Here is a 25911-nt window from a genome sequence, read left to right as displayed (position 1 = left end):
GGAACACCAGCCAGCTGGGTTTGTTCATCATTTATTGCAACAGCATCACATCTGGCATCTGACAAGAATATAAAATAATCAAGGAAAAGGAAACTATGAAAGAGTCCTTCCACAGCCCTGCAGACTGGGAGTTGTGGGACTGAAGCCGCCGGGCAGTCGGCTCATCGTTGGTCATCATCAGCCGCCAGGGTGCGTCCGTCCTTAAAGAGCCCAGCGAAGGAGCGCCTCCTCCTGCCCTCTGAGCTCTTTGGTGGCTGCAGACCTGCTGGCTGGAGCTGCTCATCAGGAGTCCACATTGTGCCGTCCCCAGACCACCCCCTCATGATCCAAACGGCAAGGAGCCCACAGACCAGATCAGAACTGGTGATTTCTAACTGCAACCAGAGCAACATTCAGCAGTCCAGCTTGTCTTCAGTACTGGGTTGGAGTTACAACTGGTTCTGTGGGAGGACGACGGGGTAGATTTGACTGTAATGATCCACAAAGTGAACCTCCAGGCCCTGGGTGATGTAGTCGGCCAGGTCCGAGAAGTCCTTCCTGTTCTCAGCCGGCAGGATGATGCACGTCACACCAGCACGACGCGCCTGACAACAACAAGGGGATGCAGTCGTTCTTGATGAACAGTCAGGATATTTGCTCATTCATTTGGTGTCAAAATGACAAAGTACATTTCTGCTCAAAGTTTTGAACAAACATTTCTCTGGATGTTGTTAGAATGAAAGCAGAACCTTCATAGGTCAGCTTGAACCTCAGAAGTAAACAACAGTACACAAAAAAAAGGAAGTTGCCCCCCCCAATTAAATTAATAAATGAGTAAATGATCATTAATTTTCTCCACTGCCTGAGAAGAACTTTAACTGATCATTCTATCTGAAAGCAGAGCGGAGAACGCCAAAGTCAGACTCTCCTCGCTTCAGCTCAGATGTCAGGTTCGCTAAGGTTAACCTGTGATTGACAGATGGCTCAACCAATCATGTGCCAGGTATGTTTTGACGCGTCAGCTCTTTTCCTAACTGTTTCTGTGGTTGCTTTGGCGTTAAAGCACAAAAAGAATTGGATGATAAGACGACAGGAGTCTGTTAGGAGTGGGTTAGCACCAATGAGGTGTACGCTCTTCTCCAAGGTCACATTCAGCTGTATCAAGAGTGAAATGACCTTGAGAACGCGCGGTTCTCCACGCCAGCTTCCTGGCTGGCATGCACACATTTCTACTACTGTTGGTCAGTTGGTGACACCTTGAGGTGATGCTGGGAAACTGCAGCTGTGTGATTCTCATGCAGTTCATGTTAAACACTCAGGCAGGAAAAAGAGCGTTTCTGACAGAACAGCCTCCAATCAAATCGCAAGAAATGTTGATCCTGATCAGCAGGTTCTTCCCATTCTGACGTGTAAATGGTGGTGATGATGTCAGAATGACACCATCAGACGAGACACAGAAGCTCGGTGACATCAGAAAAGTCTTGATGTGAAATTGCTTTATGACAGCTTGTTGGAACTCATGAACCTCAACAGAGCGCCAGTCTTTGAACACGAGGCCCCGGTGACCCACGGCAGTCGCTGGAGGCTCCGCAGGTAAAAACTGCTGCTACAGGTAGTAAAGGTGAGGGCGAGCCAGGCTTCAGCTGAAGGGATGAATTTCTATTCATGAAACAGCAGCTTTCACGATAGGAGCCACATTCGTGCTGCATGAAGCCATGAAGGGCGCTGGTCATCTGTGTGTGTGTGTGTGTGTGTGTGTGCGCGTGTGTGCGTGTTGCTCTTACCGCAATTGTTTTCTCTTTGATTCCTCCAACTGGCAGGATTTTCCCAGTTAGAGACACCTCACCCGTCATGGCTACATTGGGACGTACTTGCTGGCCGGTTGCTAGGGACAACAGTGCCGTGACAATGGTGCATCCAGCGCTTGGTCCATCTTTGGGAGTCGCACCCTGCAACACAGGAACGAACCGGCGTGAGGATTCCACGGCGGGTGATGAAGGCAGCCCCCTGGCAGCGGGGCTTGTGTGTGGATGCTGCCGTGTGAGGGTGGTTACCTCAGGCACATGCAGGTGCAGGTGAGAGTTGACCAGGAAGTCATTTTCTGGTTCCTGGCTCATCAGAAAGGTTCTGGCGAATGTTGACGCGATCTTGGCACTTTCCTTCATGACATCACCCAGCTGACCTGCACAGGAGCAATCGAGTGTCTGTCTGCTGGACTTTGCTGAGATATTCGGTTCCTACCATTGCTCGACTGACCTGTGACCTCCAGTGACCCCTCGCCTTTGTTGTCCTCTTTTCTAGGAGGACGACGCAGTGACGTCTCAATGAACAGCGTTGACCCTCCTATACAGAGAAAACACTCGCGAGGTTTATCAGTGGACTTCATATTTGTGTAGGTGTGTGTTTACACGTGTGTGTATCTCTCTCACCCATTGCAGTCCATGCCAGGCCCATAACCACTCCTGGCGGTGTGACATCATACATGCGATCCACTGTGAAAAGCGGTTTACCGACATATTCCTGCAGGTTGTCAGCTGACACGGTTACTTCGCTTTCCTTCCCACTAGCGATGGAAAACGCCACCTTACGGAAAACCTGAGAGACAGACGGGCAAAGAGAGAAAAACATGAGAAGATGGGACGGTGAGGCATGCGACATCACAAGAGTATCATAGACAGGACACTGCCAGTCAATGTCCTGTTGTCGTCAATGCTACTGGACTGTGACACGCCTCCTCTGGTCATGGATACCAGCGTTGACAGGGGGAAGGTCCCTGCTTCGCTCCATCAGAGGGCAGATATTTGCAGGAGTACATGTACTAATTAAGTTTGTCAGTGAATACAACTAAATATTTTTAGGAACTAGTAGGCTCTGCCAGGTGGGGAGTTTTGTAGTTCCAACTGCCACCAGATCAGCAGGAGTGTTTGTCCCAGGCAGGAAGCTGCTGCACCTTCTCAACCTGCTTCTGCAGGTTTCTGACTCCAGACTCCCGGCAGTACTGTCTGATGAGCAGGCTGAGCGCGTCCGAGGAGATGGAGGCCTTCTCCTCCGTCAGACCACACAGAGACCGGAGCTGAGGGACCAGGTAACGCTGGGGGATGCGTGCACGCACGCACGCACGCACGCACGCACGCACACACACACACACACACACACACACACAGTAGCTTGGTAAATCCTCTGCTTGTTCAGACAATAGTTGTGAAAATATTCAACAAATGTGTTCATGCTACTCGCTGTTAAACAGTGACGTTCCTGCAAGTTTGTTAGCTGCTAGCTGACAGTTTCATGTTCTAAACATGGCCTATCATGGTTCCCCCTACATGTTACCGCTGCAGCATCCTAGGTTAAGCCCCGCCCACAGCAATGTAGATAGCCGACAGAAATACAATCAGCAAGTGATTTTTCTCCTACAGCAGAATGATGCGATATGGAGGGACCTTCTAAATCTGATTCTGCGAGCTACACTGAGTACAAATGATTACAACATCAAAGATCCGCAATGATTTCAAGGTCGTGTCACGTAAAAATGTTGCTTGTTACCTCAGCAATCGCCAGTTTCTCCTGTGCCACATATCCAGACACATTAATCATCTCCATCCTGTCCCGGAGCGGCTCTGGAATGGTGTCGACCACATTAGCGGTGCAGATAAACAAAACCTTGAGTGGAGCAGACAGATGGGCCGGGCCAAGGAGGTCACGTCACGTCACACAGACTGGAATTCTCTCTCTGATAGAGGGTGCACATTCTCACCTTTGACAGATCTACAGGAACATCCAGGTAGTGGTCCAGGAAGTTGGCGTTCTGTTCCGGGTCCAGAAGCTCCAGCAGTGCTGAGGAGGGGTCGCCTTGGTAACCACGACCCATCTTATCCACCTGGTGACGTGGTTAGACACAGATGATCATCAGCCAACAGCAGTAACAACACTGTACTGTGGCTGACTCACACATGAACGCACACTCATTGAAGTGTCGTCTTCATTTTTGGTGAGAACGATTCACAAGCCTATCTTTGTATCTCAGCATTCACACTAGAAACGACGACATCACATCGACTCACGAGCTGCTAGACGTCTGCAGGTCAGATCAGACCTCAGCCGAGGAGTCGCATCACTGAGTCTGATTACATGCTGGTCAATGAGTCACAAATGGCAAATTCCTCTGGTCATTGAAAACATGGGTTCAGTTTACACTCGCCATGCTTTCCAAGTGGCGAGCAGTCACGGGAGATGATGATCTTATGACTGTGGGTCCCTGTACTGGAATCAAGTCTTGGCGTGGCGAGAGACTCTCCCCTCTAGTTACCCCATGGACGCTAACGTCATCACCACTGATTGACCAAGAGACTGAAACTGATGACTACAGACAGGAAGTCTAGGGATCCAACAGGACTTGAGGTTTGAAGATTAAAAAGAAGCGAATGCTTTTACTCCTGTGTCTTACTTTGACAGTAACAGCGTTCCGTTCATGAGAAGCTGTTGGACATTTTCTCCCTGTGGGCACCAGTCAGAGGGTCCACACACAGAGTGAGGTCAAGGAACTGGACTACTGTTGTTTCCCAGTAAATATGATGGAAACAGGTCCATCTCTGCAACACTGGGTGGCGCTATGCCTCTTTACAGCTGGTTGTTACCAGACTCCTCAGAGCTTCAGTGATGAGCCGCCATGCTGACCTCATCTATCAGCACCAGAGGGTTCTCCGTCTTGGTTTTCTTCAGGCACTGGATAATCTTCCCTGGCATTGCTCCAACATATGTTCTCCTGGGTACCCGCACGTGCACATGCACGTACACGCACACGCACACGCACACAGACACACAAGTTTAGAAAACAATTTCCACCTCCATCACTCTGTGCTAACTATGAGTAGCATGGTGCTGTTATCACCTGTGTCCTTTAATCTCCGCCACATCAGTCATTCCTCCCACACTGAACCGGAAGTACTGCCTGTTGAGGGCTCTGGCGATGGAGCGGGCAATGGAGGTCTTTCCTACCCCTGGCGGCCCGTAGAAGCACAGGATCTTCCCCTGGGTGGAGCCCCGTAGCTGGCTGACGGCGATGAACTCCTGCTCACACAACCAGACGTTGTGTGAGTGTGTGTGAGCGTGTGTGAGTGTGTGTGTGTGAGAGTGTGAGTGTGTGTGTCAGTGTGTGTGTGTGAGTGTGTGTGTGTGTGAGAGAGTGTGTGTGTGTGTACGTGTTTGATCCTCAGCTTCAACGGGACTCATGGAAACCAACACTTCAATATTTGCCATCATTCTGTCATTTGTTGTGCCTTCATATAGTGAGAGGGTGAGTGTGAGTGTGTGTGTGTGTGTGAGTGTGAGTGAGCTTGTGTGCGAGTGTATGTGTGTGTGAGAGTGTGTGAGAGAGTGTGTGTGTGAGACTGTGTGAGAGTGAGTGAGTGTGAGAGCATGTGTTAGAGTGTGTGAGCGTGTGTCTGTGAGAGTGTGTGTGAGTGTGATTTTCTAACCAATATACGTTTCTTAATGTCATCCATCCCATAATGATCCTCTTCCAGAACCTCATTGGCTCTGTCCAGTGCCAAGTTCTCCTCACTGTTGGTGCCCCAGGGCATGCTGGTCAGCCAGTCCAGGTAGTTACGCGTTACACTGAACACACACACACACACACACACACACACACACACACACACACACACACACACACACACACACACACACACACACACACACACGTCAAGCTGTCTGTCAATTAAACACATACGTATTCTTCATGCCCAGTAAATGAATGATTTTCCTTCCCAGTCAGTGACTCTGACTCGGTGGTAGACGGCTGGTTGATTCCCGGTGCTGTCTGCTTGTGGTTCTGACTCAAGCAAACTGTCACAAAGCTCGTCCAATGTTTTGGTGCCCTAAAGGTCAAAAGGTTACACTGGGTAGCACCAATGAGTTCAGCAACACCACTGACTACATTAATAACACACCAACATTAAAATAAATAGTCATTAATAAATTGGTTTTATCTTATATTTGGTTTCTCCATGTTAAACCAGTCTCACACAGCTGATGGAGCTTCTGTGTGTCCGTCCTACCAGGTCAGGTAGCTTAGTTTAGGGTTCCGCCATACAGGTGTTTTAAAGCTTTGATTGTTTCCAACTGCAACCACAGTAACAAAACCTCTGTCCGCTTTCCAGTAAGGCTCCACATATCAGAGCACACCGGCCATTGGTAACTCCTACTGCAGTCTAAACCAGAACAAACCAGCACAAGACCCACTTGAACTCAGACGAGTGGTTGTCCAGTAATCCCAGTTTGTTCAGTTCTTCGTTGATGACGTCCATGATGTGTGGAGGAACAGTCCTGTCTTTGAGTCTCTCTCTGAACTTCTCCTCAATGGCCTCCTTGTCCTCTTTCTCCAGGCCCAGCTCCTAAAACCCAGGAAACACATTCACAGACATCATTACTGTGGCTGAGCTACTTCAGGAGAAGATGTGCTTGTTCTCCCCCGAAGTGGACGCCTGTGCTGGGTCGGGCCGGTGCCCCAGCCGTTCTGATGGGCTCTCCAGGTGTTCACCTCCTCCTGGCTGACAGCTTTACCTTCTTTATGATCTTGAGTTGTTCCTGCAGCAGGTACTTCCTGTGAGTCTGTTTGATCTTCTCCTCCACCTGACAATCACAGCAGGCAGGCAGATTCACACGAGCACAGCAGTGAAGTATTGTTCATGTGTGATGACAGTGTGACCTCTGACCTCTCTGCCCAGACGCTGCTGCAGCTTACTGAGCTCAAACTCCTTCTTGAGCAGAGACAGAGCCTTGTAGAGCCGCTTCGGGATCTGCAGAGACACACCGCAGGTGGGTCAGAACCTGAATGCAGGGTCACACATATTCTGGCTCACCAGGAATCATCAGAACACTCAGACGATCAGAGCAATATTACACAAATGATTGTTGATGCTGTATCTTCATTCATGTGTACTCACACACAGACAGACACACACACGCACTAAAAAGGTTAACCTTCACGCGTGATCCTTAAACACAAACATAGTGACTTTGAGCTTTGACTCCAAAATCTTTTCAGTCCCTCCAGTGGGAGAGAGAGAGAGAAAGGGAGAGACCCTCCCACTGATCCACCCACCCACCCTCCCATCCACCCAAAGGAAGGCCACTCACGTTGGTCTCCTCCAGGATGTCCTGCAGCTCGTGTGACTCCGCCCCAGTCAGGGCTGCCCCCATGTCACTCAGGTAGATGGGGTTGTCCACCACCCTCTGGCCAGCCTGCATCATCTGGAGAACAGATTCTCTGAAACACACAAACCAGGCAGACAGGCAAACCAAAATCAGAACCATCCCCACTGCAGGCCCACCTAACCCTTAACCTACTGCTAAACCGGACCCCCAAACCAAGGTTTGACCTCCAAACAGCCCTTAGAAGCTGTGCAGACCTGCCAACATGTCCTCACTCTGCTGGTTCAAAACAGGACCAGAACACATTGGGTTGGGCTGAGACCAATCGAAACACTGGAATCAGCTGCTGCCTGGGACCTGGGTATAACATCTGTCCAGAAGTGGTCCATTTGCAAGCGGACCGCTCCACAGAGTGCATTCACTCTGGGCTCTAAACGTGTCTGCTGACTTCCCTGATCAGGGGCCAACAAACTCCTGTAACACCTCCATTTTAATTATCGTATTCACAAGCCAGAGTTCATGTTTATTACCAGCAGAGGGAGGGAGGGAGAGAAGGAGGTAGTGAGAGAGAGGAAGCAGAGACAGAGGGAGGGAGGGAGAGAGAGAGAGATGGGATGAGGGAAGGAGAGAGAGGGAGGGGTGAGAGGGATGGAGGGGGAGGGAGAAGGAGAAAGGGGCAGGTATGTTCAAGATGATGGATTTTCGCCGATCTGGTGTTGCCAGCACTGACACCAACAGCTCTGATCGGCTGGACTGAATCGAGCATCTCTCAGAGACGGTGTGCTCACTCTCATCCAGTTCCATTACGTTTGCAGGATGAAGATCTTTTTGTGTCTGCGGCACTCAGGTGGCGTATCCAGCCTGGTTGATCCAGGATAAAGAGGAGGGTGCTGAGGGTGTGAGCGGACTGACCTGTAGAGGGGGTTGAGTGCGATGATGTCTCTGATGGTCTTTACTATCTCTGCTGTCAGTGCCTGCACGACACATCGCAGGTGAGAAACGCTCCCCAGTAAGGGTCACAACAGGCACTAACGAAGGTTAGTGATATTTTACTAATGCTTGTCCAGCATTCATGTATGTAAGTAAGCTTATCAAAGGATGTAATTACAGGAACCCTTTAACACCGAGGGGGGAAATCCAACATGAAACTTTATAAAAGCTTGGTGCCCAGAAATGATATCTAGGACCATTTAGGTTCAGAACCTGGATGGACAACCTGTTCAACAAGCTATTGGAAATCCACAGGAGGTCCAAACCATCGAGCACCTATTACAAAATACTACCTTAGGCAGTAGTGCAGATTCAACTGAGATCAACTCTGGAACAAAAAGCTAAAGTTGTTAAAATTGTCCCCAGATTCACATGACTTAGGGTGAACAGGGGTACCGTAAGAAACTGGTAAATAAGACGTACCTGTAATTCAACTTTTCATTAAAAAAAAGTAATGCGCCTTACTTCCAAACCAGTGCAACTGTTATACAGTACAATGCTCCGATTTTTCCCTGTTAAAGGTTTTCTATGGAGTTTCTCCTCAGTCGATGTGAGGCTCTGAGGGCAGAGGATGTTGTTACAATGCCATGAAGCCTGGAGACAAACTGGTTGTAAAAACAGGCTCTACAAAGAAAACTGCCTTGCCAATGCAGCAAGAGGCAACTTAGTGGTGGTTGAGTCTTGATTCGTCTAAAGGAGAATGCTCAAATGTACTGTATGTCCACAGGAGAGGGAGACGGAACAAGAGCCATGGGCTGCAGCTGTTCGCTGGAGCTATCAGCTGTTAGCGGTTAGCTGCAGCTGTTCGCTGGAGCTGTGGGCTGTTATCTGGACCTATTAGCTGGAGCTGGAGCTACCAGCTGGAGCAGTTAGCTGGGAGCTGAAGTGGTTTGCTGGGAGATCAAGCTTGCTCACAGGTCCTCATGGTAAAGTGGATTAGCCACCACTAACTGGAGCTAGAAGCCTCACCCGGCCTTCCTCAAGATGAAAACTAGAAAGAACAAACAACTAAACAAAAACCTCAGGTCGTAGACTTTGAAGGTGGTTTGTGACTGGCGGCAGGCCAAAGCTCAGCTCAAGGCCACGGACAAAAAGGAACAAGCCATTCCACATAGAAATTATTGTTTGGCGGAGGCTGGAGGATATTGTTTCTGAGTGGACCAATAGCCATGACAGCATCTGATCCTGTGTCCAAAACAAATGAGTCACATGAAAGGAAGAGACCTGGTGAGGCTACTTCAGCAGCAGCACGAGCCGGTGTGAAAAGAAAGGCAAGGCAAGGCAGTTTTCTCTGTAGCCTGTTTCCACCACCAGTTTGTCTCCAGGCTTCATGGCATCATAACAACATCCTCTGCCCTCAGACCCTCACATCGACTGAGGAGAAACTCCATAGAAAACCTTTAACAGGGAAAAATGGGAGAAACCTCAGGGTGAGGAGGGGAGGAGGATCCCTCACCAGGAGGGACAGACGTGCAGTAGATGTTGTTACAGAGGAGAAAACAGTTTATAACACAAAATGTAGGAAACATGGACATGTTAATAACAGCTGAAGAAGGAAGCTTCTGGAAGGGGAGGCAGGGAGAGCAAGCCAGCTTGATGGGGGACTGGATGGCAGACTGGTTCATGGGAGGGGAGGCAGGGAGAGCAAGCCAGCTTGACGGGGACTGGATGGTAGACTGGTTCATGGGAGGGGAGGCAGGGAGAGCAAGCCAGCTTGATGGGGGACTGGATGGTAGACTGGTTCATGGGAGGGGAGGCAGGGAGAGCAAACCAGCTTGATGGGGGACTGGATGGTAGACTGGTTCATGGGAGGGGAGGCAGGGAGAGCAAGCCAGCTTGATGGGGACTGGATGGCAGACTGGTTCATGGGAGGGGAGGCAGGGAGAGCAAGCCAGCTTGATGGGGGACTGGATGGTAGACTGGTTCATGGGAGGGGAGGCAGGGAGAGCAAGCCAGCTTGATGGGGGACTGGATGGTAGACTGGTTCATGGGAGGGGAGGCAGGGAGAGCAAGCCAGCTTGATGGGGGACTGGATGGTAGACTGGTTCATGGGAGGGGAGGCAGGGAGAGCAAGCCAGCTTGATGGGGGACTGGATGGTAGACTGGTTCATGGGAGGGGAGGCAGGGAGAGCAAGCCAGCTTGATGGGGGACTGGATGGTAGACTGGTTCATGGAAGGGGAGGCAGGGAGAGCAAGCCAGCTTGACGGGGACTGGATGGTAGACTGGTTCATGGAAGGGGAGCGCCGGCCGGTGTAACAGTAGGGAATAAAAGGGGGGGGGGGGCGATGCAGGCAGCAGTCGGGGCTCTAAAGCATCTGTCACTCAAGATGATAGGCTGCCATCGCTCCATCATTTAAATGCTCCACAAGAATTCATATGAATGGACGGAGGTTCCAATGTGCTCTGACATGCCGTCAAATTGCACCTTTAGTAAAACACGAGAGAGCCAGTCAAGGTCACCCGGCAGTGCATGGACGAGGTTGGATGGGGGACAGGGGCATCAACTGGGACAGACCTAGCAGGTGCCCCTAGAAAGATAAACGCCATGTTGGTGATGATCCATTCAGTGGTCACTCACATGCATCTGTGCAAAAACTGGTGATCACTCTTTTACTGTACTGTACTGTGCTGACTTGTACGACACACAACTCTGGCCTTGGGTGTGTATGTGCGTCTCTACTTTGAGGCACGTAGACCGAAAACTGACATTGTACGCATAGCCTGTGTTTCAGAAACTGGTACACAACAGGAGAAAAACTCTGAGAGTGCAGTTGCACCTGTAACACCACAGGGGAGGGAAGTCCACGCAGATCATGACGGATAAATGAGGGGGATAAACATTTTACCATACAATGCATGAGGTCTGCCTGTCTGGCACAGTGAAGCACACAGAGTGTGCCGCTTTGTGGTGGATAAACTCTTGGAGACTTGTGATGTTCTGTGTGTTCAAGAGACGTTTTTTTTTTCCCAAGCAGGACCTCGAGAGACTGACCTGCCTACATAATGACTTCTATGGAGCGAGTCAATCTACTGCTGACTTGAGTACCAGAATAAGGCAGGCTGGCTGGCGGTGTTGCTGTACTATGGCACAAAAAGCATGACCAACTGGTTAAAGTGATTAGACTGGGTATGGACTGGGCCATAGGGTTAGGGACATGTGGAGATAAGAACTTCATTGTCTTGAACTTATTCACACCATATGAGTGCCCCCAAAATGAAGATGAATTTCTTAATAGACTGTCTTTTGTTATGACTTTTATAAAAGACAATGCCTCCACCTGCTGCTTTATTGTGGGTGATTTAAATGCAGATGTCTCTGATGAGCACTCTGTATGTGCCAAATGTGCAGTTTTGTTCTGATAATGGCCTGATTCTGTCCAGCAAAGTGCTTCTGCCTGCTGACAGCTACACCTCATACACACTACCTCATGGCTAGACCACACTACCTCAATGGTAGACCACACTACCTCATGGCTAGACCACACTACCTAAATGGTAGACCACACTACCTCATGGCTAGACCACACTACCTCAATGGTAGACCACACTACCTCATGGCTAGACCACACTACCTCAATGGTAGACCACGCTACGTCATGGCTAGACCACGCTACCTCAATGGTAGACCACACTACCTCAATGGTAGACCACACTACCTCAATGGTAGACCACACTACCTCATGGCTGGACCACACTACCTCAATGGTAGACCACATTACCTCATGGCTAGACCACGATGTCTGTGTAGGTTCTCATTCATCCAGGTCATCGTAGATCGAAGCGAAGTAAAATCTGGTCAACTGGACGTAAGTTTATCTTGAAGACGTTTCACCTCTCATCCGAGAGGCTTCTTCAGTTCTAGTGAAGAGTGTGGAAACTCCAGCTTATAAACCTATGTGGGAGTGGTCAGTGCTATTGTGGTGGAAACAACCCTCCCGAGACTCACCTGGCCTCCCCAAACGACAGTCGAGCAAGGAGAGGCAGAAAAGGAAATTCGCGCGCCTCCAGTCTCGCCTCGACCGGGAACGAGAAGCAGAAGGCCCAACCCCAGCGGACTCACAGGACAGGTGGATAAGGAACTTATCCAACAGGGAGCTCATCAGTCCTGAGAAACGCGTCCTTGCCAAAGGAATGAACTTTGCTGTCACCCCGAAACATCTCCCGACTGTGGACCTCATCACTGCCACAGAATCTGCCATCAAGAAGAACAACCACTCCACCACAGAAGCAGATGAACTACGACTCAAGGTCACAGCGGCCCTCTCCGAAGCGAAGGTCCCCTCTGCCAACCTCTCGGTCCAGGAAAGGAAGGCCTTGAATGCACTGAGCAAAGATGAGAACATCACCATCCTTCCGGCTGACAAAGGAAGATGCACGGTGGTCCTTGACACAACTGACTACCAGAACAAGATCAGTTCTCTTCTCAGTGACATTCACACATATGAGACCTTAAAACGCGACCCCACCAGCAGCTATAAGAAGAAAGTGGTGGAACACCTACAGAAGCTGCAAAAGGGGGAAATCATCAACCGCTTGGAGTATCACCGCCTGTACCCCGGAGATGCAGTTCCACGGATTTACGGCCTCCCCAAAATCCAGAAGGAAGGTGCCCCGCTCCGACACATTGTCAGCAGCATAAACTCCGTGACGTACAACATCGCCAAACACGTCGCCACCATCTTAGCCCCCTTGGTAGGAAAAACCCCCCACCACGTCCAGAATTCCATGGACTTCGTGAACAAGGTTAGAGAACTCAAGCTGGACCCAGATGAGACCATGGTGTCCTACGATGTGACCTCCTTGTTCACCTGCGTCCCTACCGTGGAGGCTGTGGAAACAGTGAAGAAACGCCTACAGCTGGACAACACCCTCAGCAACAGGACCAACCTCAATCCGGACCAAATCTGCCAACTTCTGGACCTTTGCCTGAACACAACCTACTTCCAGTACAGAGGGAAGTTTTTCAGGCAAAAACACGGCTGTGCCATGGGTTCTCCCGTATCTCCTATCGTGGCCAACCTATACATGGAAGAGGTGGAACAGAGGGCCCTGACTTCCTTCAGTGGACCCTCCCCCACCCACTGGTTCCGATACGTTGATGACACCTGGGTGAAGATCAAGATTCAGGAGGTACAACCGTTTACAGCACACATCAACTCGGTAGACGTCAACATCAAGTTCACCAGAGAGGATGTGAAAGACAACCATCTGCCCTTTTTGGACTGCGACGTCTACATTCAAGAGGACAGGAGCCTGAGGGTGGATGTGTACAGGAAACCCACCCACACTGACCAATACTTGCTTTTTGACTCTCACCATCCTCTGGAGCACAAGTTAGGTGTCATCGGGATGCAACACCGAGCGGAGACCATCCCCACCAGCGTCCAAGGCCGGAAAAAAGAACAGCAGCATCTGAAAAGAGCACTTAAAACTTGTGGCTTCCCAGACTGGCCCTTTGTAAAATCCTCTTCCAGGTCCAGAAAGGAGGAGAGCTCCAGGAGGAGGGAAGATGAAGAAGGCAGGAGAAAAAACATAGTGATCCCCTATGTGGCAGGGGTTTCTGAGAAATTAAGGAGAATCTATAATAAGCACCGCATCCCTGTGTCTTTTAAACCAGACAACACTCTGAGACAAAGACTGGTTCACCCCAAAGATCCCACCCCTCACAGCCAGAAAAGCAATCTGGTATACGCTGTCAGATGCAGTGAGGCCTGCACGGATCTCTACATAGGGGAAACCAAACAGCCCCTCAACAAGCGCATGGCCCAACATAGAAGAGCCAACTCTGGAGGACAGGACTCAGCGGTTTTCCTCCACCTCAAGGAGGAAAGCCACTCCTTCCAGGACGATCATGTCCAAATCCTCGACAGAGAGGACAGATGGTTTGAAAGAGGAGTTAAAGAAGCCATCCACGTCAGGATAGAGAAACCATCTTTGAACAGAGGAGGTGGACTGCGACATTTCCTTTCACCTATTTACAACCAAGTCCTTTCAAAACTTCCCCAAAGAGCTCAGCTGAAAGACCCATGTGGAACGGCTGCTGCCAGCACAGCCCATTAGCATCTGAGTGGTCGGTGAAACTCCCTAACGACCACCCCTGAAACTCCCTGACACCGCACAACGACTGTCGTTTGGGGAGGCCAGGTGAGTCTCGGGAGGGTCGTTTCCACCACAATAGCACTGACCACTCCCACATAGGTTTATAAGCTGGAGTTTCCACACTCTTCACTAGAACTGAAGAAGCCTCTCGGATGAGAGGTGAAACGTCTTCAAGATAAACTTACGTCCAGTTGACCAGATTTTACTTCGCTTCGATCAATGGTAGACCACATTACCTCAATGGTAGACCACACTACCTCATGGCTGGACCACTGCATTTGTACAGCTGATGCCCATGGCTCAACAGAGGCTGTTAGGGTCAATTATGAATTTGCCACTACAGATCATGTACCTTTCTCCTTGTTTGTTATGTTACCGGTAGATAATAGCCTGAATATGGTGAAAGTAGAATAGGATAACTTGCCTGGACCTATTTGACTACAGTAACCAGTCAGACACCATGCTCAGTAATGCTTACTGTATGTATCAAGATGTGCCATTTCATGCCTTGATATTAACTGAAATAATATTGCGTTACGTAATATGTATGAGAATATTGTCAAGTCCCTCCTTGCCTCACGCAGGCCACTGTGTAAAACCAGCTCGCACAGCATCAAGCCAGGCTGGAATGATTTTGTGAGAGAGCTTCCCGCGGAGGCTAGGTGGGCTTTTAAAGCATGGGCTGATGCAGGTAAACACAGGTACGCCCTTATTTGAATATAGGAAACAGGAAAATCTGAATTTCAAACACGCCTTATGGTTTATAAAGACAAATGAAAATACTATGAGGTCTGACTCTCTTGCAAGGAAGCTTCAAAATAATAATCTCAAGGAATTTTGGAAAGAAATCAAAGCAATAAATAAGCGTATAACATCATGACCAACTGACATTGATAGCGTCAGTGGTGGAAGAGACATTATCCAGCAATGGCAGGAGCACTACAGTGAGCTGTTTAACTGTGTCAAAAGTAACCTTTGTAGTGGGTGAAACACATGAGAATGAGAATGTGATTGACATACAATGCAATCATGTCACTGAGAGTCAATCAGGCAGGTGTTAAAGATGAGGTCACTGCTGAGCATTGAACTATGCAAGCAGGAAACTGTCAATTACTTTCCATGTGTTCCACTGGCTTTTACCCAGTTCAGTGCTATCTATTATATTACTGCCCATCATTAAAGACAAATCATGCTCTATATGTAAATATCTGAACATTTTTACAGACTGTGGTCTTTTAGATATACTTTTTAACTTTGACCTCCTAGGCAGTGACAAGTGCAGTGATGTCCCACCTTCGAAGTCCCCAGGAGGGGTAGGGGTGGTATGAGACCAGGTACTGCTGCTGTGTCGGCGAGGCCTGATACCACACACCTCTGCTGTGACAGGAGCACTGGACCCAGCCTTAAGTTAGCAGAACCAGGTACACTGTTCAAAACCCACAGGAGCTGTTCACAGTGCCAGCTAACAAAGCAAAGCTTCTGAGCGCCGCCCAGGTAGTGGAGTTAGTTAGCAGTGCTAAGAGAAGGGTCTGCTATGGATGTTCCAGCTGTAGATTCCTCACAGCAGGAGGCAGACAGCAGGACAACTCTCCACACCCTCGATGGACCGACCATTGGGCCGAGGCGTCACCCACGCCGATGACACCCATGAACCCTCTGTAACCCTCTTACAGCTTCGACCCTTAACAGAGAACGAGTTTGTCCTGCACTGGAAAAGGGTTGCTATGGCAACCATCACTGACAAGAGGCTGCATCCAAATTGCCAAGTGGCAACCTCCGTCCTACTGCTACGACCTACCACTACGTCCTACTCCTACAACCTAAACACGGCGGCACCATTCAGACACTCTAGAAGATTGGTGGTGAAGCACGACCTCTGCTGGCAGAGCACAGATACCGCAATTAAATAGACAGCACCAACAAAAGCCCCACCTGCTGGCCTGGCTGTGGTACTGCACTCCACTCTGAACGCACCTTTCATTCATTCTCTATTATTCAGCACATTAACGCACCTTTAGTCATCAACAACGACTATAAATGTTGGTGTTGCATCAGAATGGGAGACTGTTGGTGGCGCAAACTTGGCTTGCGGGTCCACAAGTTTTTAGGGGACGAAGAAGAAGAAGTCCGCGGTGCATTGTGGGCCATAGGTTGCTCTGTAGGATGCACCTGAACCGACCTACAATGTGGGCGTGTTTAGGCTGGACTTGAGGTTGACAAGTAGGTCGCTACTCACGCCAGTTGTGGTTTCGGACAGCCTACGACCTGCTCTGAGACCTACGATCAGACCTACTTGGCTATTCGGACACAGCAAAGAGTGCACACGCTGCCTAAGCAGAAACTCTTTCCTCTGGCCTGTTGGGCTGGTGTTGGGCTGGGCCGGGCCCACGCAGGGCACTACACCACTGATCCCAGTATTTGACTGGACATGTTTGGTGAATATATTTCCTGTGATGGTTTTGTGATCACCGTGTCGATCCCGTGTCTGGTTCTGGCCAAGAGGAGGATCATGTGTGTTAAACTTCCATTCAGTTCGAAAGAGAAATACGGTATATGTTTTGCCACCAGGAATTTACTTTTGTTTAGATTATAAAACCAAAATTTAATCAAGTAATAGACAGTATTTACTTGGCAGGAGCAAACTGATGTTTTAACTCCCAGATGAGTTTAACTCAGTTGGGTTTGACATAAAGCAGAGCAGCACCCTTTAAAAGTGGTCCAGCTTGGTTGAGAGGTTCATTTGCTGTGGCTGTGGTTGGCAGTAGCTCGTTGACCGAGTTGTCCATCCTGGCTCTGACCCCAGATATCATTTCTTGGTGCCAAACTTTTATGATGTTTCATGTCTGTAAAACTCTTTGACCCCTGGTAAAGTCAAGTGTTACCACCACAACAACACGAACATCCGTATTACCTCTTGTATATTGTGAATTTCAACAATCAGCACATCTCCAATCCTACCACATGACATTACGTGTAGCAGGTGTGTTCTTCGTACCTTGACCTCCTCTGTGACGGTGAACTGTTCGTGCTGGATGTTGTCCACTTCCACCATCAGGATGTTGGAGGAGGGAAGCGGCTGGAGCTGTGGACTCAGGTCTGCTTCTGAAATCTGATCAGCCAGACACTTGAGCAAGCTTAACATGGCCATGTCTCAACTAGAAAGTACAGGAAATATGTATTCACGGAGCGTACATCCTATGTCAGTGTCTAGGGTGAATCATCTGAATATCTGGGGGCACTACATGTGATGTGCTGCACTTATTAAGGGCGGTTCAACCAGGCTTCATCAAGACTCGTGGAACGCTTTGCACGTCTTGTTTGAGCTACGAGTGCTTCTGGTTGCATCAGTCCAAGTTCAGTAATAACCCTTGTTTCGTGAACATCACGAGAGCCAGAGCAGCAGGCACAGAGACCCCCCACACACACAAGTTACCTGCTAGTTAGCTTGGGGGGGGGGGGGGGTCACTGTGGAAGATGCTCGCGGGCAGGAGAGAAATATCTCTGCTCGTCTAGCTCTTAAAATGTTGGACGACAAACATATTTGATCTAACTTCTTTAAACAAAAGTACGATCTCCTGAAGTGGAAATGTCTCCCCTCTGTTATTTCTCTTTACAGTTGTTTTCTAAATATTACAGATGGGAATCAAAAACCAGTTCTTGTTGAGAACCAGTTCCCGGTGTTTCAATGCCTTGGAATCATTTGCCAACTTTGCAAATGATTCCCTTATCGATTCCAGTGGCCGTGAATGACGTACGTGCGTTGAGACGTCATTCACCAGTGCAGCCAGCAGGAAACACGGTGCCTTCGTGGCACCAACACTCCAAAGTTAAATTACATGTCACGAAAAAGGATGACAACTTTGAATGAATGTCGCGTTTTCGATCTGTGAGTGAATCTCAACCCAGCAGCAGCGGCAACGTTAGCACGTCCTCTGCTGTTAATACTGCAGGTAGCCAACAAGCTGACACTGCCTATCATGTTAGCGCCACCTCACTATTGGGTTTGTAAGGTCATGTTACTTCTAAACTAAACAAAGTTTATGCTACATTATGCTAAGTAACTGTTTGTTCTCTTTTTTCCAAATGTGAATCGATAAGAGAATCAATAAAGAACGGAATCATTAAGCGGAACTGAAAATGGAATCGGAATCATAAAATTCTTATCAATTCCCATCCCTTCTAAATATTATCATTAACTGATCCATTTAGATCTAAAAACTCTGCAGACTGAATTTTAACTTGATTCAGTCACAGCATTAAAAACGCGTACTTGTTGACTGGCTGAGAGGCCGCCCGCGTGCGTTTATCTGACCTTGTCCTCCAGCTGCTCCGTCAGGGTCCCTGCTTGGTCCTTGGACCTGCGTTTGGTTTTGCTTTTCCTTGCTGGAGGTTTGGATTGAGAATCTGATTCAGATTCTGACCACACAGGGGGCGCTGCTGCCTCGTCTTGCTCCACCTCCAGCTGTCTTGTTATCTGGATCCTGACAACCCAGAGGGTACAATGAGTAGTGGGCTACTTAAAATGGAGTCTCCAGGTCCCAGCCAATGACCTGTTTATACCAGTATGGAAGGCCACTGGAGCGAAGGGGGTTTAATGTCTTAATATAACAGCACAATGCTTTTCAGTCTTCAAACAAATATAGAAGCATTTGAGGCAGTAAAGAAGCAGAAATTGATATGATACGGTTCCCTTCCTGGATGTGACCAGCAGGGGACCTTGAATTAAGGCCATCATGAGCAGGAAACAACAATTTACGGGATGGTTTATGAATTACCGATAAGATCGTCTACACGGCATACCGATACTGCAAAGGATGAGACTTGAATTCTAGTTTTAACAACTGATGGGTGACGCTCAGTCAGAAATTAAACAGTCTTTTCTGTCCATGTGAGTTTTCATTAATTGCTCTGGAGATATGTCATGGTCCGTGGCAGTGGTACCAGCGCTCCAAGGCCACTACAGTTCCCTACGCACCCCTGCCTCGACCATCAGTTTAAGGAAAGAGAAATTCCACAAAACTCAGAAGATGACTTAAACAAATATTTGCCTTTGTATGCTCAAAAAAGTCAAAGGGACATCATCTACTAGAGCTGCTCCCTGGCCAGATCCTACGAGCCACCAGGGCTGTCTTTGACCTCAACTATATGATGCAGGGAGTCTTTACTTTCCATCCCACAAGATGCTGCCCTCCGATGGTGACTTGCAGCTCTCCAGGTACCCGAGGGGCCCAGGGAGGGATTGTCAGCTCAGAATTGTATTTCTTTTAGAATTACGCAATCAAAATCAACACGTTGTTTTTCCAAACCTAAACACGAGACTTCTAGGATGCTATTTACTGAGATGTCCTCAACAACCCGGCGGCAGTGCTCTGACCTGCGGTGACCCATGACGATCATCCTCAGCTTGTCTCCCAGGTCCTGCATCTCATGGATCTGAACAAAGGTCCCGGTGGAGTAGACGGCATCAAGAGACTCCACCACATCCGACTCATTACTGCAGACACAGAGACTCTTTACTACCAAGACACGCGCCTGCCAGCAGCACGTCACTGACAGCTGATGACACCCCAAACCCCGCCTCCTTCCACTGCAGCCTTCACTCAAGGACCTGTGGTGTAGGGCCCTGCACGGGACTGTTTTCTTCATCCCGCTCCCGCCGGATTTCTGACTGTTACCACCGCAACCGTGACTTGAATGTTATATTCACGCCCACTCCCGTGATGTGTATGTCCACTCCCGCCCGCACCCGCAAATATTCTGATAATATCTTCCCGCACAATTGTAGAGATCCATTGATTTCGTGTCTCCTCCCGTCCCGCAGGGCAAATCAGGTTATTTTACTGCGCAGGCCATGAATGAAGACATGCGTGGAGGCGTTGGTTCGTCCGTCTGTTGAGGCACTGGTCAGGAGTAGCGCTCGTTTCCTTGATTCCATTTAGTTTTAATGAAATAAAGGCTGTTTCTATTTCATTCTCCCCTCCTTTGTATTTTATTTAATCTTATATGATCGTGCAGTGGTTGCAGTTAAGGTCTTCTTTTCTAAGAGAGACCTCAGAATAAGAAACACCCACCGCTCCGGCTGCAGCAAAGTTCAAACCGCTCGCTCCTGTGAGAATTGCGTTGGGACCGGCGCAAATCTCAGTGCAGCGCTGTAGCGTGATGTCATGTCAAACGGCATCAGCTTGCCGCTTCTTCTTAAAGTGCAACATTCAACCAGCGCGTCGATTTCCTGCTGTGTGCGTCACAAAGTTGGGTCCTTCGTGGAACAAATATTTGTGCAACTAATTGTGCTACGAGTTAACGAGCACAAAGACAAGAAAGCCAGACGGAGGGTGAGTGTGACTCATGCTGCGCCGTCAGGACCTGACTTACCCGTCATCTCTCTTGAGGAAGACTCCAGCGTACGGCTGCGCCAGACGAACCTTCCTCCTCAACAGCTCCATCAGTGCTTTGTTCTTCACCTGTGTTAGCGCGGGGGGGGGGGGGGGCAAGTGAGATACAAACAAGAGAGAATTTAAGGTGCCGGTGTCAGAGGGTTTATTATGAGGCATCACACTGCTTCTCTGCACGGTGCCGATAGCAGGAAGTGTGCACTGGTGCGAGGCCGTAAATACCCACCAATCACGTTCACTACATAGAAGCAGAAGACGCAACAGAACCCTGACCACATATCCAGCTGGTGCACCTCAGCAATGACATCAGCATGCACGCCACCAGGTGTGCAGCACATGGCTGCTATTGGCAGATATCAGTCTACCAATAAGTTTCCAGAACCTTTGCGGGCCTGAGAAGCAGGCTTCTGCCTAAATTCCTTTGCCAGGAAGAGGAAGCACGTTCCCTGGTTCTCCAGCATGTTCCTCATCAGGAAACAACTCGTTAAAGGAACATCAGAACAACAACCAACAACACGCACACATCCACAGAAGCCTGAGGTGTGGATACTATCTGCGTCATCGCGTCATGCCCCTAGGGACAACTGGGTAGCAAGAGACGCAACATTACGTCATGATACCTCTATGATCTTGATGAAGCGGGGGAACACCGGGTTCCTGCTCACAGCGATCAGCGGTACGTTGGGGAACACCTCCGGCACCGTCATGGGGGTGAGGGCCGTCATCTGAGGTCCGCTGTACGGGGCTCCCCCATCGCTCCCGGACTCTTCTCCGCCAGAACCGCTACTTTCCCCGCCGTCCTCCCCGGAGAAGTCCGCCCCGCTGGCGCGGTTCCCGAAAGCTCTGTGCTGCATCCTGAAGGGGCGGCAGGTCGGGGGGAAGAGGTCCCGGAAAGCGGACCCGGCCCGCATCCAGCGGGGAGCTTGGGGGGTCATCGCTGTGCTGATGGCCACGGCGGGGAGGCGGCAGCGTGTCTGCCTGGTCCCGCTGCTCGTGTAGACCCGCGCAAACTGGAGCCGTGTAAGGTCCGGCTTGTCGGTCCAGATCCCCCCGGAAAAGTTCAGCTTAACCACTAGAGCCGAATTTCTGTGTATCACACCCGCTCCGGCGGTCATCCTCAGGCAGGCGGCCATGTTCCTCTGGAGCGTTCAACAGCATGTGATCTACTTCCGTCAACGTCTGATGACGTATGTTTCATGTAATGCATGAAATTACAACTGTAATATTACATCATGAGAAGACTTAAGTGTTTGTTTGGTTTGGAAAGGGTTTTGTTTGACTTCACGACAGTTACACTGAAAGTGTCTCTAAGTGTTACTGACTGAATCTGAATAAACACATCGACAAATTTTAACTCCACATTTTCAAATATTTAAAAACTAATTCTGCTTCAACTCATAGAGTTGGTGCTTCCAGCCCAGCTTCTCTTCTGTTGTTCCCAAATGGTGGAACGAACTACCGAACTCTGTGCGTTCTGCTGAGTCCCTTTCTACTTTTAAGAGACAATTGAAGACTCAATTGTTCAGAGAGCACCGAGGCACTGAACCTGACTCTTCTCCTCTTTGTCCTGTGGGGTAGAATCAGTCAGAGGGTCCAAGACCCAGCACTTAGTGACTATGTAGCACCAACTGTGTTGTGTGATGTATGTTTGTAAAAAAAAAAAAAAAGAGGTGGGGGGGGGGGTGACACTTCTTCTGCCACTAGATGGCAGTACCTGTGACCAAATCACAACTGAAGCACTTTTGCGCTACTATGGGTTTTTCCTTAATTAAGTCTGAATTCTTGCTTGTGTTGTACGTCGCTTTGGACAAAAGTGTCTGCTAAATGAAATTGTAGAATTATAGAATTGTAGAAATTAAAAAATACAGATTAATCATTTCCAAAACAAACAGGTTAGTTGATGCCATAATGTCTTGATCCAATGTGCTGGTCAAACCTGCCCTCGGCCACAGTAGGGTTTTTATTTCCTCTTCCATATTCACTGAATGTTCATGAATGTTACGCCCCCCCCCCCCCCCCCAGGGGTTACTGACAGGAAAACACGACACAAATACAAACCCTTTAAAAATAAAGACTTCAGTCAAAACAGAAGATAGATTTGAATGCAAATACAAGTCAAATTATGTTTCACAATTGGTTTTTTTCTTTCTCGTAACATTTCTGTGTCAAATGCTGCGTGGTTCATTCATGTGCAGCCGGAGCGCCACCTACCTGCTGCTGCGAATGTGATTGAGTTGACTGTTGTGTGGCAGAAATGTCAGTTGTAGTGCTCCACCCGAACACACTGTTGCTGACAATAGCCTACAGAACACCCACCCATCTATCCATCCATCCACCCATCCATCCATCCATCCATCATCCACCCATCCACCCATCCACCCATCCATCCATCATCCATCCATCCATCCACCCATCCATCCATCCCTCCATCCATCCATCCATCCCTCCATCCATCCATCCATCCACCCATCCATCCCTCCACCCATCCATCATCCATCCATCCATCCACCCATCCATCCATCCCTCCATCCACCCATCCACCCATCCATCCATCCATCCGCCCATCCATCATCCATCCACCCATCCATCATCCATCCATCCATCCACCCATCCATCATCCATCCATCCACCCATCCATTCATCCATCCACCCATCATCCATCCCTCCATCCACCCATCCATCCATCCATCCACCCATCCATCCATCATCCATCCACCCATCCATCCATCCCTCCATCCATCCACCCATCCATCCCTCCATCCATCCACCCATCTATCCATCCACCCATCCATCCATCCATCCATCATCCATTCCTCAATCCATCATCCATCCCTCCATCCATCATCCATCCATCCCTCCATCATCCATCCATCCATCATCCATCCATCCTTCCATCATCCATCTATCATCCATCCGTCATCCATCCCTCAATCCATCCATCCCTCCATCCATCATCCATCCCTCCATCCATCCATCCATCATCCATCCCTCCATCATCCATCCATCCATCATCCATCCCTCCATCCATCATCCATCCATCCTTCCATCATCCATCTATCATCCACCCATCCATCATCCATCCAGGTTAGTTGATGCCATAATGTCTTGATCCAATGTGCTGGTCAAACCTGCCCTCGGCCACAGTAGGGTTTTTATTTCCTCTTCCATATTCACTGAATGTTCATGAATGTTACGCCCCCCCCCCCCCCCAGGGGTTACTGACAGGAAAACACGACACAAATACAAACCCTTTAAAAATAAAGACTTCAGTCAAAACAGAAGATAGATTTGAATGCAAATACAAGTCAAATTATGTTTCACAATTGGTTTTTTTCTTTCTCGTAACATTTCTGTGTCAAATGCTGCGTGGTTCATTCATGTGCAGCCGGAGCGCCACCTACCTGCTGCTGCGAATGTGATTGAGTTGACTGTTGTGTGGCAGAAATGTCAGTTGTAGTGCTCCACCCGAACACACTGTTGCTGACAATAGCCTACAGAACACCCACCCATCTATCCATCCATCCACCCATCCATCCATCCATCCATCATCCACCCATCCACCCATCCACCCATCCATCCATCATCCATCCATCCATCCACCCATCCATCCATCCCTCCATCCATCCATCCATCCCTCCATCCATCCATCCATCCACCCATCCATCCCTCCACCCATCCATCATCCATCCATCCATCCACCCATCCATCCATCCCTCCATCCACCCATCCACCCATCCATCCATCCGCCCATCCATCATCCATCCACCCATCCATCATCCATCCATCCATCCACCCATCCATCATCCATCCATCCACCCATCCATTCATCCATCCACCCATCATCCATCCCTCCATCCACCCATCCATCCATCCATCCACCCATCCATCCATCATCCATCCACCCATCCATCCATCCCTCCATCCATCCACCCATCCATCCCTCCATCCATCCACCCATCTATCCATCCACCCATCCATCCATCCATCCATCATCCATTCCTCAATCCATCATCCATCCCTCCATCCATCATCCATCCATCCCTCCATCATCCATCCATCCATCATCCATCCATCCTTCCATCATCCATCTATCATCCATCCGTCATCCATCCCTCAATCCATCCATCCCTCCATCCATCATCCATCCCTCCATCCATCCATCCATCATCCATCCCTCCATCATCCATCCATCCATCATCCATCCCTCCATCCATCATCCATCCATCCTTCCATCATCCATCTATCATCCACCCATCCATCATCCATCCACCCACCCATCCACCCATCCATCCATCCACCCACCCCTCCCTCCCTCCCTCCCTCCCACATCCATCCATCCATCCATCATCCATCTTCTCCATCCATCCATCATCCACCCATCATCCATCCCTCCCTCCCACATCCATCCATCCATCCCTCCCACATCCATCCATCCATCCATCATCCATCTTCTCCATCCATCCATCATCCACCCATCATCCATCCCTCCCTCCATTCATCCATCCCTCCATCATCAATCCATCCATCCATCATCCATCCATCCATCTTCTCCATCCATCCATCCCTCCATCATCCATCCCTCCATCTTCTCCCTCTTCTCCTGTTCAGGGTGGTGGGGGTGGAGCCTATCCCAGCAGCCTTCCCCCTGGACAGGTCACCAGTCCATGGCAGGGACAACACATATAGACAGACAACCATTGGCTCTCCCAGCCACGCTACGGTCAATTTAGAGTCTGGATTAACCTGGTCCCTCTTGATGTCTTTGGACTGTGGAGGAAGCTGGAGTACCAGAGAGAACCCAGCAGGAACAGGGAGAACATGGAGACTCACACAGAAAGACCCCGTGCTCCAGCCGGGGCTCCACCCACAACCTTCTTGCTGGGGGCCACAGTGAGGACCACTGCTCCACCGTGCTGCCCCCTGCTGGAATCATGTTTTTATATTTCCCCCTCAGTTGCTGACAAGTGCCCTTTGCGCCCGTGAAATTTCACATAAAAAAGATAATAAAAGTTGGTTCACTACCTGAACGTCCGAAGGTTCATCTGGAACACCCTGAGCCAGAGTGGCTAAACGTCACACGACTCCTGGAGGAACTCCCGCCCTGACTGGCGGCGGTCTCCCCTCGGTCGCTGCAGTTGCGTTGCTTTACTTACTAAAGATGCGCTCGTCCTCACCTCTTGCGCACTCTCATATGTCCACCTCGCGCAGAAGAAAAAGAAGAAGAAGCATGGGGAGAATTTTTTGCTTGGTTGCCATGGTAACATAGTTTTTTTTTTGAAAAATACATATATCGCGACA

At 49.3% G+C, this 25911-nt stretch overlaps 1 protein-coding gene across 2 annotated transcripts; it reads right to left on the bottom strand.

The window, feature by feature from the left end:
- Positions 1–21783, bottom strand: lonp1 (lon peptidase 1, mitochondrial). 2 transcript variants are annotated; one of them, XM_086224233.1, is made up of 21 exons: positions 21234–21783; positions 20594–20682; positions 19596–19715; positions 18534–18702; positions 17217–17330; positions 8044–8105; positions 7117–7246; positions 6693–6776; positions 6541–6609; positions 6220–6371; positions 5454–5592; positions 4868–5046; positions 4654–4741; positions 3734–3856; positions 3523–3639; positions 2930–3070; positions 2409–2574; positions 2236–2322; positions 2034–2161; positions 1764–1928; positions 1–584 (listed from the first exon to the last, which is right to left on the bottom strand). In XM_086224233.1, the coding sequence occupies exons 1-21, from the start codon at positions 21744–21746 to the stop codon at positions 429–431; spliced, it is 2991 nt and encodes a 996-aa protein (XP_086080359.1). In that variant the 5' UTR covers positions 21747–21783; the 3' UTR covers positions 1–428. The 2 variants fall into 2 exon arrangements, with proteins under 2 accessions (XP_086080359.1, XP_086080360.1); XM_086224234.1 differs by lacking the exon at positions 19596–19715.
- Positions 21784–25911: the final 4128 nt, after the last annotated feature.

The sequence above is a fragment of the Aulostomus chinensis genome, chromosome 14, assembly GCF_037954235.1.
Source record: "Aulostomus chinensis isolate RoL2024-O1b breed Wild chromosome 14, RoL_Achi_v1.0, whole genome shotgun sequence".
Taxonomy (NCBI): Eukaryota; Metazoa; Chordata; class Actinopteri; order Syngnathiformes; family Aulostomidae; genus Aulostomus; species Aulostomus chinensis.
Note: the sequence above shows the minus strand (reverse complement) of the source record. Positions and strands in the feature narration are given on the sequence as shown.

Excerpts from the sequence above, each read along its gene's own strand:
- lonp1 (XM_086224233.1), bottom strand. The coding sequence starts at position 21,746 with ATGGCCGCCTGCCTGAGGATGACCGCCGGAGCGGGTGTGATACACAGA. Across the intron at positions 2,575-2,929 it reads TGCAGAAGCAGGTTGAGAAG|GTTTTCCGTAAGGTGGCGTT; the intron begins GTGCAGCAGCTT and ends TCTGTCTCTCAG. Across the intron at positions 2,162-2,235 it reads GGGGTCACTGGAGGTCACAG|GTCAGCTGGGTGATGTCATG; the intron begins GTCAGTCGAGCA and ends GCTCCTGTGCAG.